Source organism: Uranotaenia lowii, chromosome 2, assembly GCF_029784155.1.
Source record: "Uranotaenia lowii strain MFRU-FL chromosome 2, ASM2978415v1, whole genome shotgun sequence".
NCBI lineage: Eukaryota > Metazoa > Arthropoda > Insecta > Diptera > Culicidae > Uranotaenia > Uranotaenia lowii.
Genome location: NC_073692.1, coordinates 278,788,899 through 278,816,561, shown reverse-complemented (window position 1 = coordinate 278,816,561; position 27,663 = coordinate 278,788,899). Strand labels below are relative to the sequence as shown.

Genomic DNA, 27,663 nt, shown 5'->3' with positions numbered 1-27,663 from the left:
TTATTTCATTTGGCACTTATACGTACAGTTCGACAATTTTTGGATATTTATTTGACTAACTTATTTCTATTTCAATTTTTTAATTCGCGTCGTACAGCAAACTCTGACTTTGTCCATATTTCGTAACAAAATTGTACAGATTGTCCTGCCTGTTCGTGATGAGAATAGTTCCTAAAACTATACATAAAACCGAGCTCATTCCATGAAAATCTTCGCCGTTAAAGCGTAGTCAAACCCCGCCAACGACTTTCGTCGTCGGTAGGACGTGCTCTTTGCAGCGGGTCGGGTGAATCGAATGGATTTTAAGCACGCACACATGACTCACTCATTATGACAAAAACGGCACCCGTGACTCTTGCGCTGACAGATTTTTGATTAAACTCTGCCGTTGCACACCAACCGACTAACCACATTCCACAAAGGTTGATCTGAAGCTACAAACGCACAGTTCACGTTCATATATACGGGACGGGCTAGCTAGCAGCATCGACAAAAACAAACAACCGGAACCGTATCGTTTTAGCGAATCGCAATCTCGTGTTCGTTATCGTCGTCGTCGTCGTCAGTGACGATGTCGAGAGACGTTGTTTTGTAGGTATCGTACCGTACCGAATTCCATTGAACCTGGCGGCACGGTGACGTTGCAGGTCGGTCGCTCGGCGGATTGTATTATTTGTCCAATCTGTTTCTATTAAAATGTGTGCTCGCTACCACCGAGAGTGTGCGTCAGAGGGTAAAAAACCACCGGATATACACCCAGATGTCAAAAACAACTTAAAATTCAGAAAATCTGATATAAACATCTTGGAAGTATTGAGTTTGCTATTAAAAATTATAACATTGAGAAAATATTTTAACGTTCCTTGTCCCAATTTGCACATGGATGGACCCCTGGATCCAAGTAAATGTCCATGAAAAGTTTCAGAAACATAAACGAGCAGCGCGACCGACCTCACCAACAGCAAGTCATCATCAACAACATGCCATGGGTCGGTCGTCGTGTCGTGACTCTCCGTCTCCATCCGTATAGAGCAGTAGCAGCAGTCTGTACCTACATCCAAAGCAAAAACCATTTCGAAAGGCACACAGCAACAACATTCGGTCACAAAAACCACTCACAGAGAGCTGAAAATAAAGTCGGTGTGACTGAAATAACCTCCCCTGGCCTAAGAGCAGCCCGTCGGCGTCCGTGGGGGTTTTCGTTGTCGCCCCACCGTTCTTTTCCCCAACAGAACCACCCGGCTGTTTTGCGTTTCTTCGTCGCCGCTTCAGAGATGCGCCGAATAAGATTATTTTACAACAGCACATCTCGTCAACTTCCGAGACTCGCAATGCAAGCGCAATCTCAAACGCCAAACAAACGGGATGGTGGTGGACGTGGATGATGTCGGAAAACGATGAAAATGAACACTTGTTTACGTGAACAGAATCTGCACCGTTTGAACGGAGGAAGAGCGAATGTGTACCTACCACTTGCATCGAGATCCAGCAACGTCCAGGAACTTGTGAAAAGGGAAGAAGGAATTTGAACTTCTGTGATAGGAAGTTTTCCAGACCAGTAGAATTTTGTAATACCTTACCGGTACATTGATATAGGTGCTCTGATTTTTCGGTTTCCTCGAGACTGATCCTAGTAAATATTTCAACTTATCAAATGGTTGATGTCATTAGCAGGTGTTTTACGAACGTTAATTTTTTCGAGCCAGTTGCTTTCCAATAATTTTAGTACAGTTTTTGCAACTTTTTGAAACTTGGCTGGTAGTAATGAGTGTACAAACAAGACTGGTAAACAAAAAAAATCAATGATTTTTTCCTAAATATTTTGTAGATGTTCGACAACTTTGAATTCTTTGTTTTTCTTTGACAAGAACAAAAATGGAAAGTTTGAAAAGTTGTCTCATCGGGTCTGACCGAAAAACTATTAGAAAGAGTTCCAAAAATAAAGGGTATGTTAGGTTTATTGAAATCAATGCTCAAGTCAATGCATAATTTATGAACAAAATAAAACATTGCGAAATTCTTTAGATCTCTATTTCAAGGGTGTCCACGATGAAATTGCCACACTAAGAAATTGCTCTAACTTTTTAACTGTTGGGTAGAATTAAATGAAAATTTAGGTGGATTTAGTTCATAGTGCATTGTTTACATCCTGCAAGTATTTTAAGTCCTGTGATCAAAACTTGCGAAAATGGAGTCGAAAGAACTGCTCGTGCGTGATAAAATCTTGCGCATTCATCACGAGAACAAGGATCTCTCGCATCTTTGCATCGCTAAAACTTTGGGAATCGCGAATTCCACGGTGTTGCGGTTCGAGGAACGATTGACCACCGATCGGAAGACCAGAAGAGAAGGAGAAAGTATTCCGTATAACACCAAAAATTACAACTGCGTTGTTGGGGCCTTCAACCGAAACCCGAATGCCTCCGTTCGGGTTGTAGCTAAGAAACTGCACCTAAGCCTTTTGTCCAGAAGGCCAAAACTAAGGCTGGTCTTCGAACGTTCAAGATACAAAAGGCTCCTAATCGCAACGAGCAAGCAGAACCAGTCTGCCAAAACCCGTGCCAGGAAGTTGTACCTCAACATGCTGACGAAAGTTGAATGCTGCATCATGAAAGACGAAACATATGTAAAGGCCGACTTCAAACAGGTCCCCGGCAACCTATTTTTCACGGCCAAGGATGAGTTCAGCGTTCCGAGGCAGATCCGCACTCAGAATATGTCCAAATTTGCGTATAAATTCCTGGTTTGGCAAACCATCTGCACGTGCGGGAAGCGGAATGCACCTTTCATGACCAGGACACGATGAACGGATAGGTGTACATGAAAGAGTGCCTCCAGAAGCGGGTGCTTCCTCTCCTGAAAGCCCAGATCGTCCCAATAATCTTCTGGCCGGATTTGGCCTCATGCCACTACTCCAAAATCAAAGGAAAATCAAAAGGAAATCGAAAAAATCGAAATTTTAATTTTGAATACCAAATGACTTAAAAATGCATAAAACGTCGGAATCTGGTGTTATCTCGAAGGATAATTTTTGGTCAAAATCTACTTCAAAATTTCAAAAATCACCGAGGATCTCCCCGGTAATTTGGGAAATCGAAAAAAAAACCCGACTAAGTCACGGAAAGTCGATTTTCGGTCACAATTTTTTAAGATAATTCCAGATCTCAGTTTTTATTACACGATATTCTTGAAAAATCCTCTTTTACCTAAAAACTTTTGAGGTTGGTTTTGTGAAAATTGCTGTTCTTGAAACCACCTTTTCAGCTCAATCTGGTAAGAAATCTATTTTTCCAGTCCATTTGCATAAGGCTAACTGTTTCGGTAAGTTACTCTAAAAATTCGTCGGATTAGATTACTTCAAAAAGATGAAATTAACCATCGGAACGCTGGTAGTGGAAAGAACGTTTCATTACGGTTCAAGCGACTGCGATAACAATCTTCTTACAGCACAAACGTGCAATTAGATTTCCGATTAGATCAAGCAAAATCGGGCTGTACGAAGAACTAATACAAAATTGTTCACGTTTGAAAATATGAAGAGAATCAAAACAAAACGCACCAGTCGAGTGTAGTTTGTTAGTTGGAGTAGTTGTGTATGGGTCGTATGAAGAGCCGCCCCAAAACGGAAAGCGTGTTTTCATTACTATTATTTTGAGACTCTGAGTAAAGCGTACTTAACTCGGAAAGGAAGGCAAGCCATGTAGCAAAACAGATCCGATGTATGGAGAATATTTTATTGTCGGCAGATTGGTGCCGCCACCGGAGTTCAGTTTTATACATCATATACATCGAACCAGAGCGGATCTTTTTGATACAAATTGCATGATAAAGTCAGAGCTTTATTTTATATTTGAGCCAGACTTTTGTGAATATGGTTATTATTATCACTCACTACCAGCTGGTTTGATTGGGTGCTTGAGTATCGACATACAAGCGCGAAGCAACCATGTGGCGGTCTATGTAACGCGGCATGGTAATGCATGGTGGTGGTAAGGTGCCGGTTAAAATGCATGCCCCATGGATACACACTCGGGCATCTTGCGAAAAATAACAAGCACACCGATCCGACCGAATGCATAGTTTGTTTAGGACTCTATCAACACTCAAACTTCGCACCTATGTAACTACGATAGACACAGAAAATGTAGCATTTCTTCGGTGTGGAGTCTACAACAGACAGTATTCTGCCGGTAAACTTGGGAGCAACAGCACAGAAATTTGAGACAACAAAAGATTAAATGGAAACATTAGAAATGCCCTAGAACCAAATTTCTATAAACCATCAGACGGATAAAGTTTCACATTGAAGGATGAATCCAATAAGGAAGAATTGCTAGGCAATGTTGATCGTAAACATCGCCCAGTCGGTTAAGAAGTATGGATACGTTTACATAACCATCGTCATCAAGCGATAATTTTAATGCGCAAATACGAACGAAGGCTACCAAACCAAACCATCATCATGAATGCTGAATATCCCCTTAGTTCAACATTGAATGGGGAGCTCGTCGGTACGATCAATGTGCAGCGAGCGTGCACAGCACCCGCCACAAAACGCAATACCAAGCAAGCAGCAAGAGTACAGACGACGACGACGATGGGTGGAAAACAGAAACCATCATCATTCACCATGCTGGTGCGAGGCGGAATTCAACAGCCATAACCTTGTGTGCTCCACTCTACACCAGCTCATATCGAGAAAAAGGCAACGAGCCGAGCCGGGAGAAAGCACTTTTCTGTATCGGTGGTACCGAAAACTTTGTTAGCAAATACCATACACGCTCAATTCATTGGAGCAACGTGATCTGGCGTGCTTTTGTGGTGGTAATATCCAAGAGTGTTTTTAAAAATGTCCTGACGGTTTGAAAAGCGGGAAACTTTGTTTGATAAACAAGCTTAAGCGTGTAAAGGTCCGATTAGGAGCTTCGAATCTGGGGCAACAGTATTCCTTTCGTTGGACAAGTAACAAGTATTGGATACGGTCGGCAGCACAGCATTTCTACAACTATCACTTTTTTCTTGTTTTTGACACTGGTTTTATTCTAAACGACTCCTATGTTAACAGCTTAACGGAGCCAAACTCGTTCGATATTTCAAGACAATTTGAGCAATCAGTAAATAAAAGAAAAATGTTGTACGGAAAACACGAAAAGAAAAGAAATTATAAACAAAAGTCAATGGACGATTTGATTTCAAAACGTCACTGCTAACTCTTATCTATTCTACCTCACTAGCTAGATTTTTTTTGAGCGATGCAATGATTGAATATGAGACGGAAAAATATTCCAATCAAATCTCAGGACCATCCTATTGAACTAGGTTATCAAGACGTAAAGGCTCCTGCCTCGTAGATTTTATGAAAATCAGGCCGGAACAAATTTAAAATTCTGTTTTGTAACTTGTAGTATGGGACGGTATGGTTTTAATACAAAATAATTTAATAAAAAACAATAAATTGGGAGAATTGAACAAAATCTTGTATGCAACAAAATATACATTACCCAGAATTGTAAAATCGAGTAGTTCAGATACAAAATTTGAAAAAAAAATCATGAATTCGATTTTATTTATTTTACTTTTCGGACCGGATTTTTTGAAATATCGAGGGGGAGAAGGGAGAGTGACAAAAGAAAATTTTTATATTTGTTCTGGCCTATCTGGCGATTTTTCTTGAGATTTACAAAAAATGGATCAGTTTAGCTTTTAGGATTATTAGCATTCACTTTTACTAGGTTGTGCTGCCTTGCCTGTTATGGAATATATTTTTAAATTGTGACCACAACTTTCAGCATAAACGAAAATCAATTGATGGAATGTTTTCTAGGTTGTCATAATAAGTCGTAAGACTTGAAATTTTCGAAATTGGGCCATTAGTAAGGTCGAGAGCACCATTTTGATTTGTTATGGGACTGTCAGGCGAGCATATTCGAGACCTTTTACAAATCTACTCGCATAACAGTCCCATAAAGAATATGTTTTGCTCACCATATACCCTGGGGCAGTATAAGCAACATTAATCGGGGCACGATGAGCGTTTTCTGCCGGGGAATCTAGCAGCGAATTCAACTCGATGAAGTCAAATGAACAATAGAGCAACAGCTTGACTAGTTCCATCTGATGATATGGCCTATTGGTAAGGTTTCGGAGAGGTAATCAGTAGGCTCGAGTTCGAGTTCTGGTCGAGGTGATTTTTTTTGTTCATTTACTATTCATGATCAATGCATTTTGCACTAAACGGTGAGGCGTAGACCCATCAAACAAAGCAATAACAAAATAATCTAGGTCTTTTTGTAGAATTCAAACAATTCACACACGCTCATACTTTATGTTTCTAGTGCTTTGTTTGGCGGATGATGCTACTAGCCGTATAATGCAACAATAAAAAAATCAATCATGAATGGTATTGAAAAAAAACCACCACGACCAGGAATCGATCTCGAGTTTACTGATTGCCTCTCCGACACATTACCAATAGGCCAAATCGTCAGATGAAACTAGTCAAGCTGTAGCTCTGTTATTCAGTTGACTTGATCGAGTTGAATTCGCTGCTAGAATCCCCGGCAGAAAACGCTCATCGTGCCCGATTGATAATTCTCGATTCGCCCCGAGTCAACAAATTTAAGTAAAAACGCGTTTTAAAATTGATTAAACTGAAAAATCAAATATTTAATGATGGTGAAAATTGAGAAACAATGTGTAAATCATGTTGCAGTGCGTACATCTTAGATCAAGATAATTTAAAGGTCATAAAAGCTTATTTCGTGGTGCTCAAAAATTATAATATTTCGATCACTTGAGAACCTAGCTGATTATTTTTTAATATTTCTGTAAAGATGATAAGGATATTTCTAGTACAGACCCCGTTGGATTTTGGCAACACGCTCGTACATTTTGTGTTGCCAAAATCGAATGTTGCCAAAATCGAACGGTTTTTTCTCCACTTTTTTATCAGTTATTTTTACAAAATAACTAATATTATTATCAAAAACGTTATTTTTAGTCAATTTCCGACCATTTCTAGTAATTTTTGATTTTTCTCATCATGTTTTTGATGCATTTTGCACTTGTCTTGTTTTGTTTATAATGTTTGTTTTCATTTGTCATATTTGCTGTTTTTTTCGTTCTTCATCATTTTTTAGTTGTTTTTAGTCATTTTCAGTGTTTTGTTTGAATTTGTTTTTAACTTTTTTAAATTTTTCAACTTTTTGCCATTTTTTAGTACTTAATAAATTTTTTAAAAAACTTTTGTTTTTATTGTTGCATTTTATCACCATTTCAGAACACAAAAACGTATTAGTGGTATTTGTCTGATTTAAATTGGTCCTGTCAAAACGAAAACTAAATTGTAATGTTCTAAAAACCGTTCGATTTTGGCACATGTGCCAAAATCGGATGTTGCCAAAATCGAATGTTGCCAAAATCGAATGTTGCCAAAAATGAACGGGGTCTGTAGTACGAAACAAATCCTCATGAAAATTTGTTTAAGAAAATACGTACTTTTGTAGAAAATAGGAGTGCTTATTATGCCCCGGGTGCTCATTATGTCATTATCTCCCCTACATCAATGGTATTTCACATATGGGACTGTAGAGAGGTATACTGCCCCTACTCGCATAACAGTCCCATATGAATTTTCGTCATTTTTCATCTAACCTGACAGTTCGTCATTTTGAACATAAGGCTTCAATATAAAACAATAAAAAAAGAGATTTTGTTCTAGAAATTTTGAAAAAAATATCAACTTGTGGCTGTCCCATATGAAATATACCCGCATAACAGTCCCATATGTGAAATATCACGGATTTGGTTTCTTTTCAATGCTTCTTTCGGCGAAATAGTCTTTGATTTATTGCTTCGAATCATTTAAAAAAGATTTAAACTCACTTGATGTCGAATTATGCACACTAGTTCTCGAAGGCAGGTCAGTAAGAAGGAAGGAATGTCTTCCTGAGCAAAAAACTAACCGATGCAATCAAAATCGTAAAAAGATTCAACTTACAATGAAGAATTCACGATATTTTTCCAAAAGTGTGTTTCTTTTTCTGATAACTGCATTTAGAAGTTCAAAAATGATCAAATTTAAGTTTAAGAAAGTAGCTTGGTTAGCAAAACATATTCTGGATGGGACTGTTATGCGAGTAGATTTGAAAAAGGTCTCAAATATGCTCGCATAACAGTCCCATAACGAATAAAATGGTGCTCCCGACGTTACCGATGGCCCAATTTCTAAAATTTCAGGTCGTACGATTTATTATGACAACCTAGAACACATTCCATCAAACGATTTTCGTTTATGCTGAATGTAATGGTTATAGTTTAAAAATATATTTCAAAACAGAAAAAGCTGATTTCTCGCTTGCTTGTTTTTGCATATGGGACTGTTATGAAAGTAGGGGCAGTATACTATGTAAATAAAAAAAAATATATGGGACTGTAACGCGGGTATATTTCATATGGGACAGTCACAAGTTGATATTTTTTTTTTCCAAATTTCTAGAACAAAATCTCTTGGTTATTGTTTCATATTGAAGCCCTATGTTCAAAAGGACGAACTGTCAGGTTAGATAAAAAATGACGAAAATTCATATGGGACTGTTATGCGAGTAGGGGCAGTATACGTGAGATACAGTTAGAATATCATAAACAAAGACGATGAGATCGCATATTTCAGCTCCTCGAGTTCCATACTTAAAATTCGGAATATATACCATATTTCTAATAAAACTCAGCTTCTCAAATATTATAGTGTTTACTCTTTATGAAAATACCAAAAATTGTTTACATTTCTTGAAAAAAATATTGGAAAAAGCGATGTGTTGGTACCAACTTTGTTCTACCATAACCGTAAAAGCAATATTTTAAGTAGAGATGAGCAATAAAACAACCCGTCCCCGAACGACCGACCGAAGTTGTACAAAAGAAGAGAGACGCATGAGGCAAGAGCAACGAACAAAACGAAGAGCGGACGACGGCAAATGTTCGTCAGCTAGACGACGACGAGCAGGGCAGGGCAGAAAACGATGCATTACCAAGAACCGGGTCGGTATGGCAGAAAGAAAAAGAAACACCGCCGTAAAAAACAAAACATGGCAACAGCGCGCGCCGCGCATACACTTGATCCGTCAATGCTGCTTGCTGTTGATGATGATGTGGTTATTTACTATACAACGAAACGCGACGACGACGACGACGTCGACGTCGATTCGAAGCAGAGCCGAGAGCTCGCCTCGCACTCAGTGAGCTGCTGGCTGTGTGTGAGTGAGTACATTTGTGTGTTCAAGAGAGCAACACGAAGCCAAATACATAACGCTCACGTCAGCCATCTTTTATTGAATGTTGCCAGTTTGCCAGTGAGCAACCAGGGGCGCACAGTTTTGAAAGAAACATGGGGGGATGACGGGAAAATTGGTTGGTGTGGTACACGGAACTGAGAAGAAAGCGAGCGCCGCTTTTTCGAATGAATAATTAGAATTTGTCGTGTTGGTAGGACAAACTGAGAAAGTGTGGAGAGGCCCTGAGCTGAATATTCCATCCACCGCATAAAAGATTTTTTCGATGGTCGTTTTCATTCTCCTCTGCTAGGGTTTCATTCGCCTAAACTAACACAAACCGGATGCCAAACCCGTGTGTCGAGCTCAGGCGCGGTTCACAAAACAGAGGGGGAATGGAATTATTAATATGGGTTGGTTGTTGGTGAAGTAGATTCTCGGGAGGGGAAAGGTTAATACTACGACTCAGCTAATTTATTTGACTTTCAAATCAGCCAGATATCGGAATCGCGGAAACACTTGGGTACAATTCTATTGAAAGTACACATTACAATGGGAAGTGAAATGGCAAGATGGACCTTAATGGTTTTAGCCAGAGGAAAATAACATCGTGATTGATGTTTCAAATTTCCACCAGCAAACAAAAAAAAAAAAGAAGTGAAATACTGGAGTATGGAAATCCATTTAAGTTAGCAATGGAGATCAATAAAGGTAGCTAGCAAAGGTGCGATTATTAGTATTGACGCACTGATTAAATTAACACTATCTTTTTGTCATTCACGTGGCTCCAAAAAAAAACAGCGAGAAAGCGACCACAAATGACAAACAGAAAACAGCACAATTCGGACGGTACAAAAATATGGTGGTAACAGAACTGCCCTTGGGTTTTACTCGTTTTACTGCGTAGTTGTTGGAATAACAAGGACAGGATAGTATCTTGCCGAACGATGACTAACTTTATGTCGTGACATAAAAATCATAAATAATCATAGAAATGTATTGAAACATAAAACTTATGCTCTAGAGACGGATGATGGTTGCATGTTCATTTTTTTATTTTTAACTGGGAAAACTTTTAAGCAAATTAAGTAGAAAAATTGAAATGTACGGCTTGATTAACTTACTCTCGAAAGGTTACGGGAGCCAACAAGTATGAATAATGAGTTAGACAATTTGATGGTAGGTAATAACGTTCTTTAACTTTGAATCAGTAATGAAAAATGTTAGTTTGTTTTGTTGTGGTTTCGCCTTTCCAACTACATTACAATTTTAACTTGAAGCCAGAGGGTGGTGTTTTGTTTTGATCCGGACTCACGTGCTGCAATTGGGAAGTCTTTGAATACCATCAAAAGCCAGCTGATCCAACACATTTCTAGGGGTTTGAAGCGAATCGAAAGTTGTGTGTTGTGTTTAGTTTGGCTAAGCAAGCAACATCATCTACCCAACACTGGTGTGCCATAAAAGAAAACCAAACACCTTGAAAATGCGTTTTGACGAAGTCGCTGTCGTCAGGGCGCCAAAGCTGAGAATCTTGTGGACCTCTACCAACATTAGAGACTCGTATGTATGCTTTAGAAGAGCCTCTTTCTGAGTAATCTAGCCAGGCCAGGCCAAGGAAGTCCACACAGGCCACAGCAAGGCAGAAGTAGGCAGGTGGACCAGGCCACACACTCACCAGTCGACGCGAGGAAACAGGGGAAAACCCCATGATGTGCGGGTGTAGCCGGTATACAGGGACAGGACCGATGTGTGGTTGTTGGATGATTGTGAGGGCGCCTTACCACTGCTGCTGATTGCTGCTGTGTGAACTGTGAAAGCAACATACACGCGTTATGAGCTACACAATGTGTTTGTGTGATATGATGTTAAATTTCACAGAGAAACAAGTGGCCAAAAGTACAACTTTAATCCTGCCTGGTGTGTTTTCCTCCGAATACAACATAGTAAAGATAAGAAAACAGATGATTGGTGATATTATGGCGGGAAAAAAATCCCGAAATCTCTTGTTCAGCCAAGTTGGGCCATAATTGGCCCTAGGCAAAGTCGTGTAAACGCAGACAAATAAAAAAAAAAAAAAAAAAAAATCTCTTGTTACTGTTTCAATCAAAATAAAGCTCAATATATCGATTGAAAATAGTCATGATGCGTAAAAAGTAAAACCAAAATAAAAGTTAACTTACCGTTGCATCGCTGACGGTGTAGTTGATGTTGGGGCTGATTTCCACCACCGATTCGGTGCGGGGATTTTCCGCGAAACCCCACGTGTAGTTAAAACTTGCCGGCGGATTCGTTTGTGCCGCACACATTTTGAAGCTTATCGGTTTGCTACACTGCCGTTATCAGTTGATAGAACGTAAAATTCACACTTCCGAGGCAAATAATGGTTCGCGCTTAAACTAAGTTCCACTTTTTATCTTACACAATAGAATAATCGTAGCTGGCACTTCCAAACACGAGGCTCAATCACTATCAAAAAATCTTTTTGTTTTATCTGAAATTGCAGAAAATAACAGTAAGTAACTGACAGCTGCTAAAACATTTTGATGACTATTGTAATCGTTTTATACTCATTTGTTTGTGACTCAGATAAAATGAACAAACATGAAACATTAGATGCTCGTGAGAATTGGTTAAATGATCTTTTTTTTTGTTAAAAGTGTTAGGAGTTTTACCGTCTAAATTCGGGAAAAAATCAAATCATCAATAAAATTAAAGAACTTTATAAATGTCAGATTAAAAGAAGTGAAGTTTGTTGATTTGAAATTAGAGCTGAACCCATGATGATGAAGCTAAAGCTCATTCATTATTGTAATTTTATTAGGGAAGGATTAAGTACCTTATTCGTGTCAAACTCAATGATTATATATTGTAGAATTTGTACTGTTTACACGTCGCAGACCGCGAATAAGTCTCAATGGGGATCTACGAAACATGACGTACTAAACCTCGATCACAACTGAACAAAATTCGACCAACCTGTATTTATCGAAATATTTATTGAAAAATTTACTATTTTTTAAATATTCCTACGCGTTGTCATGAGGCTGTAAAGAACCATTTACAGTTCTCGTGAAAATAAAAGTGAAAAATCTTATTTTGCTAATAACTAAACAACGCGACGAAACTAAATTACGTAGAATAATGTAATTGATAGGGAAATGGTTGAATGGTCAAAATCCAACTGGGTTGTTGTTTAAAACTTTCCAGAACTGTTTTTATTCTGATTCCCCCGTCGTCATGATGAAATTCCTGAGCAGTTTTATAAGGTATAAAAGAATAGGCCCGACTGCAATATGATATTTAACTATTCCTTTAACTATTTAACTGTTGACATCAATGTTCATCAATATTTATAATATTCAATTCTAACATAAATTCAAATATTTTCATTCTTTTATCTTTAGATCACCGGGATAAGAGTTTTTGTACAAGAAAACATTAAATTTCGGATCGTTATCAATCCGTTTGTAAATAATTTTGTTTGTTTATCAAATTCGCGTAAAAGTGTTAACTATTACACAGAAATACGAGACTATCATCATGTTCATGTTGTTCTACGATGTTGGGTCTTATCGTCGTCACAAAGAATGAAAAATCGATCGGTCTCACACGCGTACACGTACGCACTCTGTGCCTGGCCTGGCCTGGCTTGGTCTGGTCCCTACGCCACATGCAGCCTACACACACATACACATGCGCACTACATCGCGGATAATGCAAAGGGCTACACATCAACTCCGCAAATAATAGGATCAAATAGAACACCACACACTAGGGAACAGGCCCCAAATGCAAAAACAGGATTCTCGACAATGCAACCGAAAAATTGTATCAGAAATGACACACCATCAGGATCAAAGTGAACCGTGTGGCGACAATCTTTTCACTGTGTGCGCTGCTAGATGCATGCGGGGCTCATGGTATTTAGAATTTTTATTCTCACTTTTTCACTTTCGATGTGCTGGCAAACCAACCACTTACACGTTTACGCAATTTCTGGCCTACTGATTATAAATACATCCGAGCGCACGACACTCGACTAGAATCGTTGCTACTGATAACAATTAGTCATTGATAACATGGAAAAAGTATATCGCCGCCGAAAAACTCGAAGCAAACGAGGCGAGAAGAATGCTACGCGGACGCCATTTTATGAACGAATTGGCTGATATTTTATGACGGAAGAGAAGGGCACAACCCAATGGCGAATTTTTTACTAGCTCCACAAATCATTACCATGGCGAAATTCTTGAATTCCAAAGCTATTTTATGCTTGTTTCAGTTGCATAACATACTGTACAAAATCAAAATACTGTTCTACGAATTCATTAGCAACGCGGACGTCGACGAAAAAAATTCTCGGCGCACGATGAAACGGCGCTCTGTGTTGCTGTTATTCAGCAACAGACCACTGATCCGAAGGAATCAACAAAAGTATTATTTTCTTGGTAGTCTTCCCGTGTCCGACAATACGCGCGACGGGGCCCTCACTCAAATACACTGTACTTTCGATTCGATTCACGTAGCCTACTGCTGCTGAAGCCCCAAAAGCGCCAATATTGGAAAAACTTTGTTGCCGTGTGGTGGCAGCAATGAATTAGTCGACGTTCGCAAAATTCAACGAAATATCGCATCGTTTTCTTCTCTAGTGGTGGTGGCGGCGGCGCGGCAGTGGCATGTGTGGCCTGGCCGTAAATGTAACTACAGCGACGCGCGAGGGGAGCAGCAAATGTAGGAACCAAAAAACACAACACCCAAGGATCCACACTAGGCAAAGCTAACTTGAAATTACCACACTATCATTATTTGCAACATACAAGAAACGCCTGCCTTCTGTGCTGGCTGATTGCTTCAAGCCTGGGTAGAGCTCGTCTGCGGGAGTACACACTACACACAACTGGATCTGTCTGCAGCACTACGAATACTAGCGAAAGCTGCCTCAATTTTCTTGTATTCGGGTCTCGGCGACGGCGTCGGTCTCACGATCACGAACGATTACCTCCGCTCTCTACCGCTCTACACTACTTTGCCCATACCTGTATGTATTCAAAGAGAGCGCCGGGGACTCAGAACAGGAGGCGTCTATATACACGAAAAGGCGGCTTTTCTCGAAGCAGTGCTGCCAAAAAGCACGAACAAAACTGTTGTGACCATTTGAAAGATGTTTTTTTTATAACGAATTTACGAATGCCAGCATTGATATGAAACATCAGTTGGAGAAAAAGAATCTATTTATGAATTTATTCGTTTTTTTTTATTTTGACAAATCTTCGTTCAATTTTAATTTTTTTTTCATCTTATTAGATGCAAGATGAGTTGACAGTGAGGTCTTATCAGATTTTTTTCGGGATTTAAACAATATCTTATGTCTCTCATTATTGTTCAGTAGACAAAAATTATGAGCATTATGCAGAAACTGTCTGATCGGGTCTGCGTCATTCGTTTTTTTGCTTTTAAAGATTTTTAACCGCAGTAATTTGAATTATTTTGCGTGACATTGTGATTTTATGAACGTAAACTGTACAAGTTTGATGACAAAATGGTCATATGGTGGTAATCGGAACTAAACCATTCACCTGTGATATATTAGACAGTACGGTCGAAACCTGGCGATCTGTAGCAGGAAAAACTCAAAACGACTCGAAATAGGTTCCAATTCAACATCCGGATCCGGTTTTACCTATCTTACTTTCAAAATTCTTCCGAAAATCTTATTGACGGTAAGTTTGCCTTCTATATGTTAATGTTTCTCAAAACAAATTAAAAGTAAATTTTACTTTGTTGAGCAGGATTCAGGAGAATGTATCCGGTGCGTGGTATAGAAAATAGTGTAATATATAACACACGGCCAATCCCGACTATTGGGCAGGAGTTATCATGAGAAGAAACCAGCTGTTGAATCAAAAGAAAATCTACAGGGTTTGATCGAAATCCGGTTCATCTGGAAGCGCCAAGTGATGAGAATTTGGACGACGATATTGAGAAATACAACGAACGTGGGTGAGTTCAAAAACATTTATTCCTGTCAACTTAACTAAAGAGACTATCACCCTTATTCTCGTTTTCGTTCGAATGACATTCGTTCGAAAGTTTAGCAATTTCGTATTCTTGTTTTCGTTCGAACGAACGAGAACAGTTCGATCTTTCGAACATCGTTCGAACGAACATAGCATTGCATTCCCGTTTTCGATCGAACGTATTTTTTCTTTGGACTGACAAACAGCGTTGCCACATTTAAATCTGTATTTTCGAGCCAAAAAATCTTTTTAATCTGAATAAAATCTCAAAAATCTGTATTGAAATCTGTATCAAGATTTTTCATTTCGGATACTCACGCTGAACAACGGTGATCTTTTTATAATGCGTAACGCACTCATTTGGACTACGCTGCTCATTACTGCAGGCTACTATTTGTGCGACATGTCAAACCAGTGTTTAACCTGACATTTTGTATACTTTGTCCGATTAATTGTAACGGGCAAAATACATATGTATGTGGACATGTGTCCACTACGTGTGAAAAATAAGGTCACGCAAAGTTATAAGTCGATATATTCCGTTAAATATATCGATCAGTGTCTTTCTGGGATTTAAAAATCAGTTGGGATTTGAACATTGTGTCGAAAGTCTTTATCCTTTAAAAGTTAAATCCTATGATGCAATGACCAATGTTGGTATATGATTCTTAAACACAGTTTTTAAAACTTTCTTCAACCCTTTGCTTGTTGTAATGAATTGGAACGGTTCCTAACTGTAATCTGGCAGTTTTTCCTTATTTGCATGCGTGATAATTGATGGATGATTGAGTCATCAAAGTAGATGATAATTGTTTGACTCTAAGTATAATCAAAATATCTTGGAAAATCTCTGAATTTCGAAAATCTGTATGAAATCTGTATAAATTTCCAATTATCTGTAATCTGTATATACAGATTCTGTGTTTGAAAATTTCAAAAAAATCTGTATACTTACAGAAAAATCTGTATATGTGGTAACGCTGCTGACAAACGCGAGTCTGATACTGCGAATCATGACCGTTTAAAGCAATTAGCGAAATTTATTACCGATCGTGGAATTCAAAATTGAATAAAAATTTGAATACTGTTGGATTTAAAACCGCAAAATTGTATACTGCAAAAAAAACAATTTTAGAAACGCCAAATTTTTCATTCTTAGTTAAAAAAAAAACCGTAAGTCTGATGTTGCAAATCTTGGACGTTCAGATAAGAAAATTGTGAAGTTGGACGATTAAGGAATTGTGTAGTTCATAATAATAAAAAATGAGCTGTTTTTTATTCCAAATTTTGTATTTAAATACAAATAAAAACCATTGTGAATTTGAATAAACATTTTTATTAAAATTTGAAACTTTGTTGTCTTCCAAATCTCCCCACTTCATCACGACGAGTGAGAATTAAAACACCGGCTGCGGCAGCGGCAGCATTATAACCACATCCACCGATTGCAATCCGCCTTGCCAGGTAAATTTTTTGACGTTTCGGAGTTAGGACAAATGTATGGCCGTTTTCAAAAGCTTTCCAAAAGCTCCCTAACTAATCGAAACTTTTCTATGGAGGACATGGTGTCGCTAGTGTTTGCTTAATAACTCCCATTGAGAACACCTTTGCCGTCCGGAAACGACCTAGGATCTAGGAACATTAACGGCGTGTTCGTAAATTGATTTTTTCTATCGAAGTGATTTTTTTTATCGATGCTGGCGTTCGTAAATTCCAAACAAACGTATGCAAAAGCATATGGAAAGTGATTTGACATCTACCAAACGAATCAATCGACTGATGCATCACCCAAAAAAATCAATTTACGAACGCGCCGTAAGAAAACATCCTAAACCGCTTCGATGTCGGACTGCACCTAGAGATTCGATTGTTGACGGCCCACATCCGCTGCTGGAATCAGCCTTTTGACTGCTGATTTTCACTCCTTGGGCTGCTTCCCGATGTTTTTCAGTCGCACGGCCCTCGACACACGACCTACAACCATTTTTTCCTCAAATATTTTTCATCGCTGACCGACGAATAAATTTTCACGACCCGAAAACTCGAAATAAACATAACAACAAATCTCGCGTGAGCTTTCATTACGTCGAATGAAACAGAAACACCGAACCGAGAAAAACGCTTCTGAAATTTGAAGAGTGTTTTTCAAATCCTATTTTCATTCCTTCGCCGATAACCCTTCAAAAAATACGCAATTTTCATGGACACTAATTGTGTCAGATATTCCACATTATGAATTTAATTTTTTGCAATTTTTAGAGCTATTTTTTAATCATATAGGAACATACGACATATTCAAACATAAATCGTTCATACGTCTTAACACATTCGTCGTTTGGAGGGGAAATTTGTTTCATTCGTCTCTTTTTTTTCGTCCTTTGATTCGTTCAACTTGCACTTACGCCCAAATGTTTCTGATGCAAATACTATGGGAAATTTTCAATTTTCTCGGCGTAGTGGCTGTTTAATAAGTGAAATATCTAGTGTAGCGGTAAATTGGTGAGTATATGCATAATGAAATGTGTGAATCGGGTGCGCCATCGGTCAAACCAGCTCGCTGCTGCTGATCAGCTTTCTGTTGCCGCCCAGCTGGAGGGGAAATTTGTCTCATTCGTCCTTTGATTCGTTCAATTTGCACTTACGCCCAAATGTTTCTGAGGCAATTACCGGTAAATTTTCAATTTTCTCGGCATAGTGAATGTTAACTTATTGAGTTGTCGAGTGCAGCGGTAAATTTATTAGTGAATGCGTATTAAAAGTGTGAATCGAGTGATTGGGTGACTAACAGCAGCAGACTGCTGCCGCTCAGCCTGATGCAGTTAGTTGTTAGGTTTGCTGCTATACTGCTGCTGTTCGGTTTCTTTTCCTTGCTGCATTATTTTACAGTAAGAACGCTTGAAAAGAAGAATCTGAAATAATATTCATTGCCAGGTTGATATTCTGAAAACCTCTACCTGTATACACTTGTTTGCTCATGGAATCCATAGCGAATGTGCTAGGTTTTTCTTCCTCTGCACATTCGCCGTTTGGAAGAAGGGACGTAAGCAACATTGAAATTGGCAATCAAGGTTCTGTTTCATTCGTCATTTTGGAAGTCTTAAATTTTACATATTAAAAGGGTTTAAATTGATTGTTTTATCAATCACATAGGTAGATAATGTTATAATGAAGCTTTTTTAGTGAATATCTCAGTTTTTCAAATTTTGTTTCATTCGACGTAATGAAAGCTCACGCGAGAAATGTCGTTTTGACGCAGCTCGCTGCTGAGAAATTTCGAAGTTGATCTGGTAACACCAATTTCGAAAGTATCGCGTTCGAACGAAAACAAGAATGCCGTTTTCGAATTCGTTCGAAAGTATCCGTTCGAACGAAAGGCCGATACGCCGTAAACAAGAATAAGGGTGTATAGACTATAAGAGTTTAAAGTAAACTTTTATGGTCCGGATTTTTTTTAGTGAAGTGATTGCAATCAACATCATGCAAACTTTTGCTTTAGCACTTTTTCGATGACTTACAAATTGTAAGTTACAATGAAGCGGTTCAGAATTTTGAATCATATCATAAAAATCAATATGATATTGAAAAACAAAATACGGGGTCAAGTATAAAATATCCTAAATGAGCATTCAGTCGTACATTAATAGTTTTGAAAACCTTTTAATACAACTTAAATTGTCCGGTTTGCAGACAATTTTCCTTTTCAATAATATGTTTTTACGTTAAGTATTCAAATTAAAAAATGCTTCAAAAAAGTCTTTTGATCACGAATGTATAGTATGTTCGAAACAGATTCCAAAACTACATTTTGTACAGATCTGATGAGAAACAAGATGCGTGAGTGTCAAATTGACGCGCCAATAACTTTAATGGATAAAAAATCCGGAGATTCAAAATTTTTTTGTCCTGCAGCAAATTGCGAGAATGATTTTATAATAGATGTAATCGATTTATAAAAAAATGCAGCCCAAGCAAAAAAGCTGATTTCTTGAAGTAGAGGCCTTTTATATATTAATTCTTCTATACTTACTATTTAAAACAATTTTTTAAAAGTTTTTTTTAGTGACGCTTCCTAATGGCATTCGTTTCGAGAAAACAATAATAAATGTTAAATGTGACAAGATAACTAATAAGTTGCTCCGTAACCAGTCGCTCAATACAAACCTCGCAACACTGTTGTACGGAGCGTTTTTGGAAGGAGGAAGAATATCCAAAAATCCGCCTCGTCTGTTCACAGAGCCAAAACGAGAAAATGACCCTCTGTATAGGATCTTGGATTACCAAAGGCAACATGCATATGCGTGCATGGTCTACCGATCTAATGCGTTTTCAAAAGGGTGTAGGCAGATGCACTCGAGTTGTAGTGCAAAATATTATTACAACTTCATTAATTTATTGAATGATTAATTGATCTAATTAATTGAATGATCATAATACCATTGGACGCATGACTTTTTAAATATTAATTAATCCGACCTTTTGATAACTGAATTTAAAGTTGAACTCAAAGTCAGATGGGCAGGAAATACGACAACCGACTTCATCGAGAACGGTGATGTGAGCTGAATGAGAGTAGGCATGTTTCCTATTCTGTAGGTAGTAGGTACCAATCTTCAGCTTTATATGTTTCACGCTGATAACATGTTACCGTCTTTCAGCACTGCTCATACTAACATAAAACGAAACGAAGCACCACCAAACCATGCAATTCATCTCTATGTTGCTTTTCTCATCGCCCCTTTCCATAATTCAGCAGTAAATACAACCTTGGGGTGTCCTGTAGCTGTCCTATCGAAACAGTCTTCGTTTTTCATATCTCTGTTGGTAGTGTGGCGTGGTGAGTGAGTCAACGGAGGGGTGGATGTCTGTTTAAGTGTGCATGTTTTCCCACGAAAATGAAGCTCTATACATAACCTTCGTCAGATCGGGTTTATGTAGGATTTCCCGCATACGACAAAGCATGCCCCGCGTACATAGCAACAAGATTTGTGGGAACGTGTGCAGTTGGAATGTGTTTGCTCCTTGCACACAGTCACAATAATTGCATTCTGCTGTACGTATAAAGTAGGCTAATGTTTTTCGGGCTTCGAATGTAGAGAATCGAAGCATAGCATTCTTCTTCCCGTGTGCCTTCTTTCATGCACCGACAGCATGCTGATGTCGGTAGAATGAAATGCAAATTCGTCTACTAACTGCTGCGTTATTATACGACCATGCACTCACACTGCTCAAAAATCTGTGGGCGGTAATCTTGCAATTGATTGCCACATGCCACCCGATAACTCCTTCCGCCCAGATAAAACAACAAACGTAGGTACCTACACTATTGTATTTTATTTCGGGAGGCGCGATAAGGAAGGCTGATGTCATGCTGAAACAACTAGCAACGCAACGCAACGCAACGTTCCAATAAGATTGCGTTGCATTGCATTGGTATGTCATGCTGGCGCGACCTGTCACTTTGAAATTCCCTACAAATCATCACTTCTCTACATCTGATAATGCTTTGAATCGTCTCCTTTCTTTCCGGAGCCATCAAAAACTCATCAAATCACGACCCGGATTGCAAGAATGCCGAAATTTGAACCGACAAAATTCCTTGTTTTTTTTGCCGGAACTAAGAATTCATGAAAATTTTCTCGCCGATTAAGATAGTTTTTAGTTTATTATCACAAGTTCGGACAGATCTTCGTACTATTGTGCTTAAAACCCGGAATCACTGCTTCAAATCGAGAAAAAACAATGTTCCTATTGGATTTCCTACTAGTCGCGCTACTAAACACATTGGCATCAGATTGGTCGCGCTACCAGTAGCGACCAGTATGACAGGTCTGCGCGATTTCCATGGAGATCAAATGAGAGCTGGTTAGTCGTGTGAACGTTGCGTCGTAGGTCGCGTTGCTAGTTGCTTCAGCATGACATCAGCCGAAGGGTAGTGCAAGATATGGATAGATCTTCTCTAATTAATATCATTAGCAGTGAGACCATTCATCCTTATCGGTACAATATTACAATAACCGAATCGTTAGACAGGGTAAAAACAAATTTTAATCTATATACACCAGGGTTTTCTTTATGCGGTTTTTTCGACGTTTTATAACACGGCTTTTTTAACACGGTTTTCGGGAGATAACACGGTTTTTTACACGGATTTCGCGAATTAACACGGTTTTTGACAGAAAATAGTCCTTTTGAACGGGAAACTGTTGAGGAAAACTGTAATCCGATCATAGTAGTCGTAGGAATATTATGTAAGAAACTTCTAGACTAGTTAAAATATAGTTAGTGTTACTTTGGAGTTCAATCTGAACAGACGTCTTTCATTACGCCACTAACTCACAAGAGGTTTTGGGACCCAGTCTGGAAGATGTCGAATTCAAATCCCGGAATCGAAAGGCTTGTCGGTAGGGAAAATTGGAGTACCTGGAAGTTCGCCGTAAAACGTATCTCGAAGTGGAAGAACTTTGGGATGCAGTCGAACCAGGAAGAAAACCAGATGGAACACTGGAAGATGTTGATCCCGTTAAGGACCGGAAGGCACGTGGCAAGATCATACTATTTTTGGAGCCAGAAAACTATTACCATGTTCGAGACACAACCACAGCTCGGGAAGCTTGGACGAAGCTGAACAACGCGTTCGAGGAAGGTGGACTCACGCGAGAAGTTGGCCTGCTTTACAAGCTCATCAGAACCGACCTGGAATCTTGTGGGACCATGGAAAGTTACGCGAACCGTATGATTTCAACATGCCACCAATTAAACGAAATTGGCTTTCCGATTCCTGAGAGATTCGTTGGGGTGCTGCTGTTGGCCGGGCTACCGGAACGGTACCAACCGATGGTGATGGCGCTCAAGAACTCGGGAACGGCCATAACGGGAGATTCGGTGAAAACGATTCTGTTACAAGAAGAGTCGTTGCCAAGTGAAAAAACAGTTTTTGTTGCTAAGGGAAAAAACAGCGACACACGCGGTGGTAACCATAGCAACAGCAAACAGAAGCAAAATTTTTCGCAGCAAAAGGGTCCGAGATGCCGAAAATGCAATAAGTATGGACACGTTGCAAAGTGCTGTCCCGAAAATCGTCAAGGTAAAAGAGCGGATGCATTTTGTACGGTTCTGTCCACCATCCAAGCATCAAGGGAGAACGATTGGTACCTGGATTCGGGAGCCACACGCCACATGACGAAAAATCAAGCGTTGCTGAAGGATGTTCGGTCGTCTAGTGGTGTGGTGGTTGCGGCCAATAAGGAGACAATCCACATCAAAGGTTGTGGATCGAGCACCTTGTATCCGGTTTGCCAAAAGGATTCACAAGGCATCGTTGTGAACAACGTGCAGCTGATTCCAGATCTTTCCACCAATCTGCTGTCGGTGGTTCAAATCGTCAAGAAAGGCTACAAGGTTGAGTTCGATAACTGTGGTTGCAAGATTTTTAACCCGGATGGAAAGCTGATTGCTACTGGTGTCATCGAGAATGATCTCTTCAAGTTGGATCAAACCAAATTGTCCGGAAAAGCAATGCTGTGTTCTCCTAGCGCTTCGTTGGAGGTTTGGCACAAACGGATGGGTCACCTGGGTTTCGGTAACATCAAGAAGCTGACCAGCATAGCAACAGGTGTCGAAATCATCAGCGACGAGCATCGTGATTGTTCCATTTGTCCGATGGGCAAACAGACTTGTTTACCGTTCGGGAAGTCTGGATCAAGAGCTCGAAAACTATTGGAGGTTATTCATTCCGATATAGCCGGTCCAATGGAGGAGTCATCGCTGGGAGGCAACCGCTATTACATTTCGTTCATTGACGACAAATCACGGCGAATGTGTGTGTACTTCCTGAAGACGAAATCTCAAGATGAAGTCCTTAGCTGTTTCAAGAAGTATCAAGCGTGTGCCGAGCGTCAATGTGGCACGAAAATCAAAATCCTGCGAACAGATAATGGTAAGGAATTCGTTAATAATGGCTTACAAAGTTATCTTCAAGCTACGGGCATCAAGCATCAAACTACCGTCCCGTACACACCGGAACAAAACGGGCTGGCGGAGCGCGCCAACCGAACGATAGTCGAGCGAGCCCGGTGTATGATTTTTTAAGCGAAGTTACCGAAATCGTTCTGGGCTGAGGCTATTGCTGCTGCGGTTTATCTGGTGAACAGATCTCCCACTAGTGGCCATGCGATGACACCCGAGGAAGCGTGGAGTGGTAAAAAACCAGACCTCTCTCATGTGCGCGTGTTTGGAACGAAGGCGATGGTGCAAGTACCCAAACCTAAGCGACGGAAGTGGGACCCGAAAGCTCGGGAATGCGTGCTGACTGGTTTCGAAGAGGATACGAAAGGTTATCGGCTGTACGATTCGGTTTCGAAATGTTTCCAAATCAGCCGAGACGTGAGTTTCATTGACGAGTGTTCTGGCGAGTGTCCTTTGTCATCGAAACGTAAAGCGACCGTTGTACCATTTGACGAATCGTTCGGTGGTCTCAGTGAGGAAACGACTGTACCTTTAGGAATCAACGCTGCAAGCGATGCTGAGGTTGATGGCGAAAATTCTGATGGCGATCAGGATACATCAACAGAAATTTTTGAAGATTGCGATAATTCCTTCTACCAGTGCCGATGTGACCGTGCTCCCTCCGCAACAATTCTCAAATCCACCTAGGTCACAGGTGTTGAGGCGCAGCGGTCGGGAGCACAGACTGCCAGGCAAGTACATTGATTATTCTGTCAAATGTAAGGGATTACCCGTTTCAAAACTTACACAGGCATATTCCGACGTACCGTGCGAGACGAAGGCATCCGATGACGACGCCTGGTTGCCCAAGGGTTTAGTCAGCAGTATGGAACTGACTACGACGAAGTGTTTGCTCCGGTCGTTCAGCAAACCACATTCCGAACATTGATGGCAGTTGCAGCGAAGAAAGGCATGGCTGTGAAGCATTATGATGTCAAGACCGCATTTCTCAATGGTGATCTTGAGGAGGAGATTTTCATGCGTCAGCCAAGCGGGTTTGTTCGGAGTGGCAGTGAAGGCAAAGTTTGCAAGCTGAAGCGAAGCTTGTATGGTCTGAAGCAAGCAGCCAGATCCTGGAACCAGAAGCTTCATGACGAGTTGTTGGGCAACGGCTATCACCGGTGTAAGGCAGACATATGTCTTTATCGGAAACACGAAAATGGTCATTGGTGCTACGTTTTAATCTACGTCGATGATCTGGTGATCGCCTGCGAGGATCCGTCGATGATCGAGAGGTTGGTTCTTGGACTGCGGAAGGTGTTCGAGATTAGCGACTTGGGTGACATCCGATTCTTTCTTGGCTTGGAGATCGAACGAAACTCGGATGGTGATTATTTCTTGAGTCATCGCAAGTATATCCAGGAAGTTGTGAAATCAAGTGGATTATCCGACGCTAAAGTTTCTAAGATTCCCTTGGATCCTGGGTACATTAAGTTGGAAACTCGTAGTAAGCTTTTAGAAGACAACTCCGACTACCAAAAGTTGATTGGAAAGCTGCTGTACATCGCAATAAACACCCGTCCCGATATTTCGACTGATGTGTCCATTTTGAGTCGAAAAACGAGTTGCTGCACACAGGAAGACTGGACTGAGATGAAGCGTGTGGTACGATATCTGAAGGGAACCGAAAAATATCGTTTGAGATTGAGCAAGCAGGGTGAATTGGCATTGTCGGATACTCGGACGCTGATTGGGCGGAGAACAGAGAGGACCGTAAATCAAACACCGGATTCGTATTCAAGGTGAATGGAGGTACCGTGAGCTGGGCATGCCGCAAACAGTCGTGTGTGAGCCTGTTGACTGCCGAAGCTGAATTTGTTGCGTTATCTGAGGCGGTTCAAGAGGCACTTTGGCTCAAACTGTTGCTGCAGAAACTCAACGACGAACCCGAGAATTTGCTTATTCTGGAAGACAACCAAAGTTGTCTGAAGATGTTGGCAACGGAGAAGCTGAGTTGGAGAATGAAACATATCGCAGCAAGGTTTCATTTCACGAAGGATTTGATGGAGAAGAAGAGCGTGAGCTGCGTTTACTCTCCGTCTGAGGAAATGGTTGCAGACTTATTAACGAAGCCGCTTCCGAGGATCCGGATGGAAAAGTTAACAATAATGATCGGTCTTACCGTTTAGGAGGAGTGTTGAGGAAAACTGTAATCCGATCATAGTAGTCGTAGGAATATTATGTAAGAAACTTCTAGACTAGTTAAAATATAGTTAGTGTTACTTTGGAGTTCAATCTGAACAGACGTCTTTCATTACGCCACTAACTCACAAGAAAAACACTTAGAAATTTTGGAAGTTGGGAAAATCTTAGCTCTGAGACTAAGAATGTGATACATGAGACCTACGACCTGACATCTGAGACCTGTGATATGAGACCTGAGACATGAGATATGAGACAAAAGACATGAAACCTAAGGCATGAGACAAGAGCCATGAAACATGAGACCTGAGACCTGAGACACTCTTTCACTATAGGGGTCGCAAGTCGATATCGGAGCTAAACTAATTTCTCGCGGTACTAACACTAGTAGCATGTACTAACAAACTCGCGACACTTTTCTTCACCTACAAGTCAAGTCCTTTCACTTGACCGCTCGCAAGTTGAAATCGATCAATATACTTCATAACAGTCGAAAAAGGGACACTTTGACATTTTTTTAATGACATTCACACTCACTTAAATCCACGAATTTCATTGCGACATTCGTAGAATCAACCGAACCGATGACATTCGCTAGGCAGAAATGTTATTGAAGAGAAAAATTTCATGATATGAATGTCATTGTAAAACTCAATGATTTTTTTTTTTCATTTGCGTAACATTTTTTGGATGACTGTCAATGTCATTGATGTCTTTGATAAATGTTATGCGACTGTTACGAGTTGAATTTCATTTCAATCTCAGGTCTCATGTCTCAGGTCTCAGGTCTCAGATCTCAGGTCTCATATCTCATGTTTAATTTCTAATGTTTCATGTCTCTTGCCTCAGGTCTCAGGTCTTAAGTGTCAAGTTACACGTCTTATTGTTTCAAGTTTCAGAGATGCAGAAATTGAATGGAAATGGACGTTAGGCCTAATGTTTCTAGGTTCACCCAAAACTAGGGTTAATCGTGGTTCAAGACGTGAAAAAAAACATTTGGTGATATGAAAAAAACCTACACGGAAAAAAATTGAGTGGTCATCCCAAAGACGCTGTCATGATAATTTTACCATTTCAGCGCTATAGTATTTTCAACCACGAAAAGTTTAACATCGATTTTGTGAAAGTGCGCATGAAACAATATTGAAATTACTATGTACCTGGTAATTTTCGATAACTCTCAATGTTTGTTGTCGAAAATACTATGGTCATGATAATTTCATCATAATTTCTATCACAACTACCGTCCGCATAGTAATTTTGACATTGTGGCACCAATTCATATCAACAAAATACTACGCACATCGTACTTTTGAGAACAAAACATATTTGACTCAAAAACATAAGTGCGTATGATAATTTTACTATGGTAAACATTCTTGTTGTTTACACTAATTCAGGATCATTAATCATCAAACCCGTCTGTAAAAAAAAACTAATTTTGAGCTGCTTTATAGTTCCATAACTTTGAAAATCATTCCAGAACATCGAGAGAACACACTAACATTGACCGACGTGTGTCGGAAGTGTGAATTTTCATGTTTCAAATAATGTCATAATGCATGCATGTTACGAGGTCCCTCGTTTGGCAGCCAACCTCGAGCACCCGTTTGACAGCAATAGTAATAGGATAGATGAGCAAAACAAAACATCAAAGAAAACGTGTGGTTCGGAGGTGAAAAACGTGTTACCGAAGTTGGTTGATTATACTTATTATAAATAACGATTATACGCGGTTTGCGAAACAGTAGTTATTCCTTGAAGAAGTGCTTGCTAAAGGTTAGTTAGTGAGGTGGTTTACTTGCCAATAGATCTTAATAAGTTGCGTTTTCCACTTATAGCGTACCGATATCAGCATAGATAACCTATAGCCTCACAGCTTAACTGCAATCTCACTCTTGTGAAGGTAATTTTATAACGCAATCAACTTAAACATTGTAATCACCTTTGCATATGTTCAGGTATCATTCATTCAGGTATTCATAGCTCCAGTCGAAGATTCGTTTGCCTTTAGAAGGATTTACTATTCATAACGGATCAGATCACTAAACGTGAGTTGCTAAAAATAATATCCTGTCATACTTACCTAACTATTCATTTCCTTACCAGGGATTTTTATTACTACAAATAAACGTGTAATGCGAATCTGGAAGATCGACTTTGATTGAGAAGATAACATTATAAAAATCCGTTTATGGTGTAAATCCAGAAAGACACAACCATAACCTCAA

General features: G+C 39.7%; 1 protein-coding gene across 11 annotated transcripts in view; it reads right to left on the bottom strand.

The window, feature by feature from the left end:
- LOC129744499 (zinc finger protein 432) overlaps nt 1-14,204 on the bottom strand; it is a 49,803-nt gene extending 35,599 nt beyond the window's left edge. For 6 of the 11 annotated variants that reach the window (XM_055737038.1, XM_055737046.1, XM_055737049.1 and 3 more), the window contains exons 1-2: nt 14,087-14,204; nt 11,450-11,760 (exon numbers count right to left, since the gene is read on the bottom strand). In XM_055737038.1, the coding sequence (XP_055593013.1) occupies nt 11,450-11,575 (126 nt within the window). In that variant the 5' untranslated portion in view covers nt 11,576-11,760; nt 14,087-14,204. The other 5 variants (XM_055737043.1, XM_055737039.1, XM_055737040.1 and 2 more) reach the window with 5 other exon arrangements.
- Between the last annotated feature and the right edge of the window lie 13,459 nt (nt 14,205-27,663).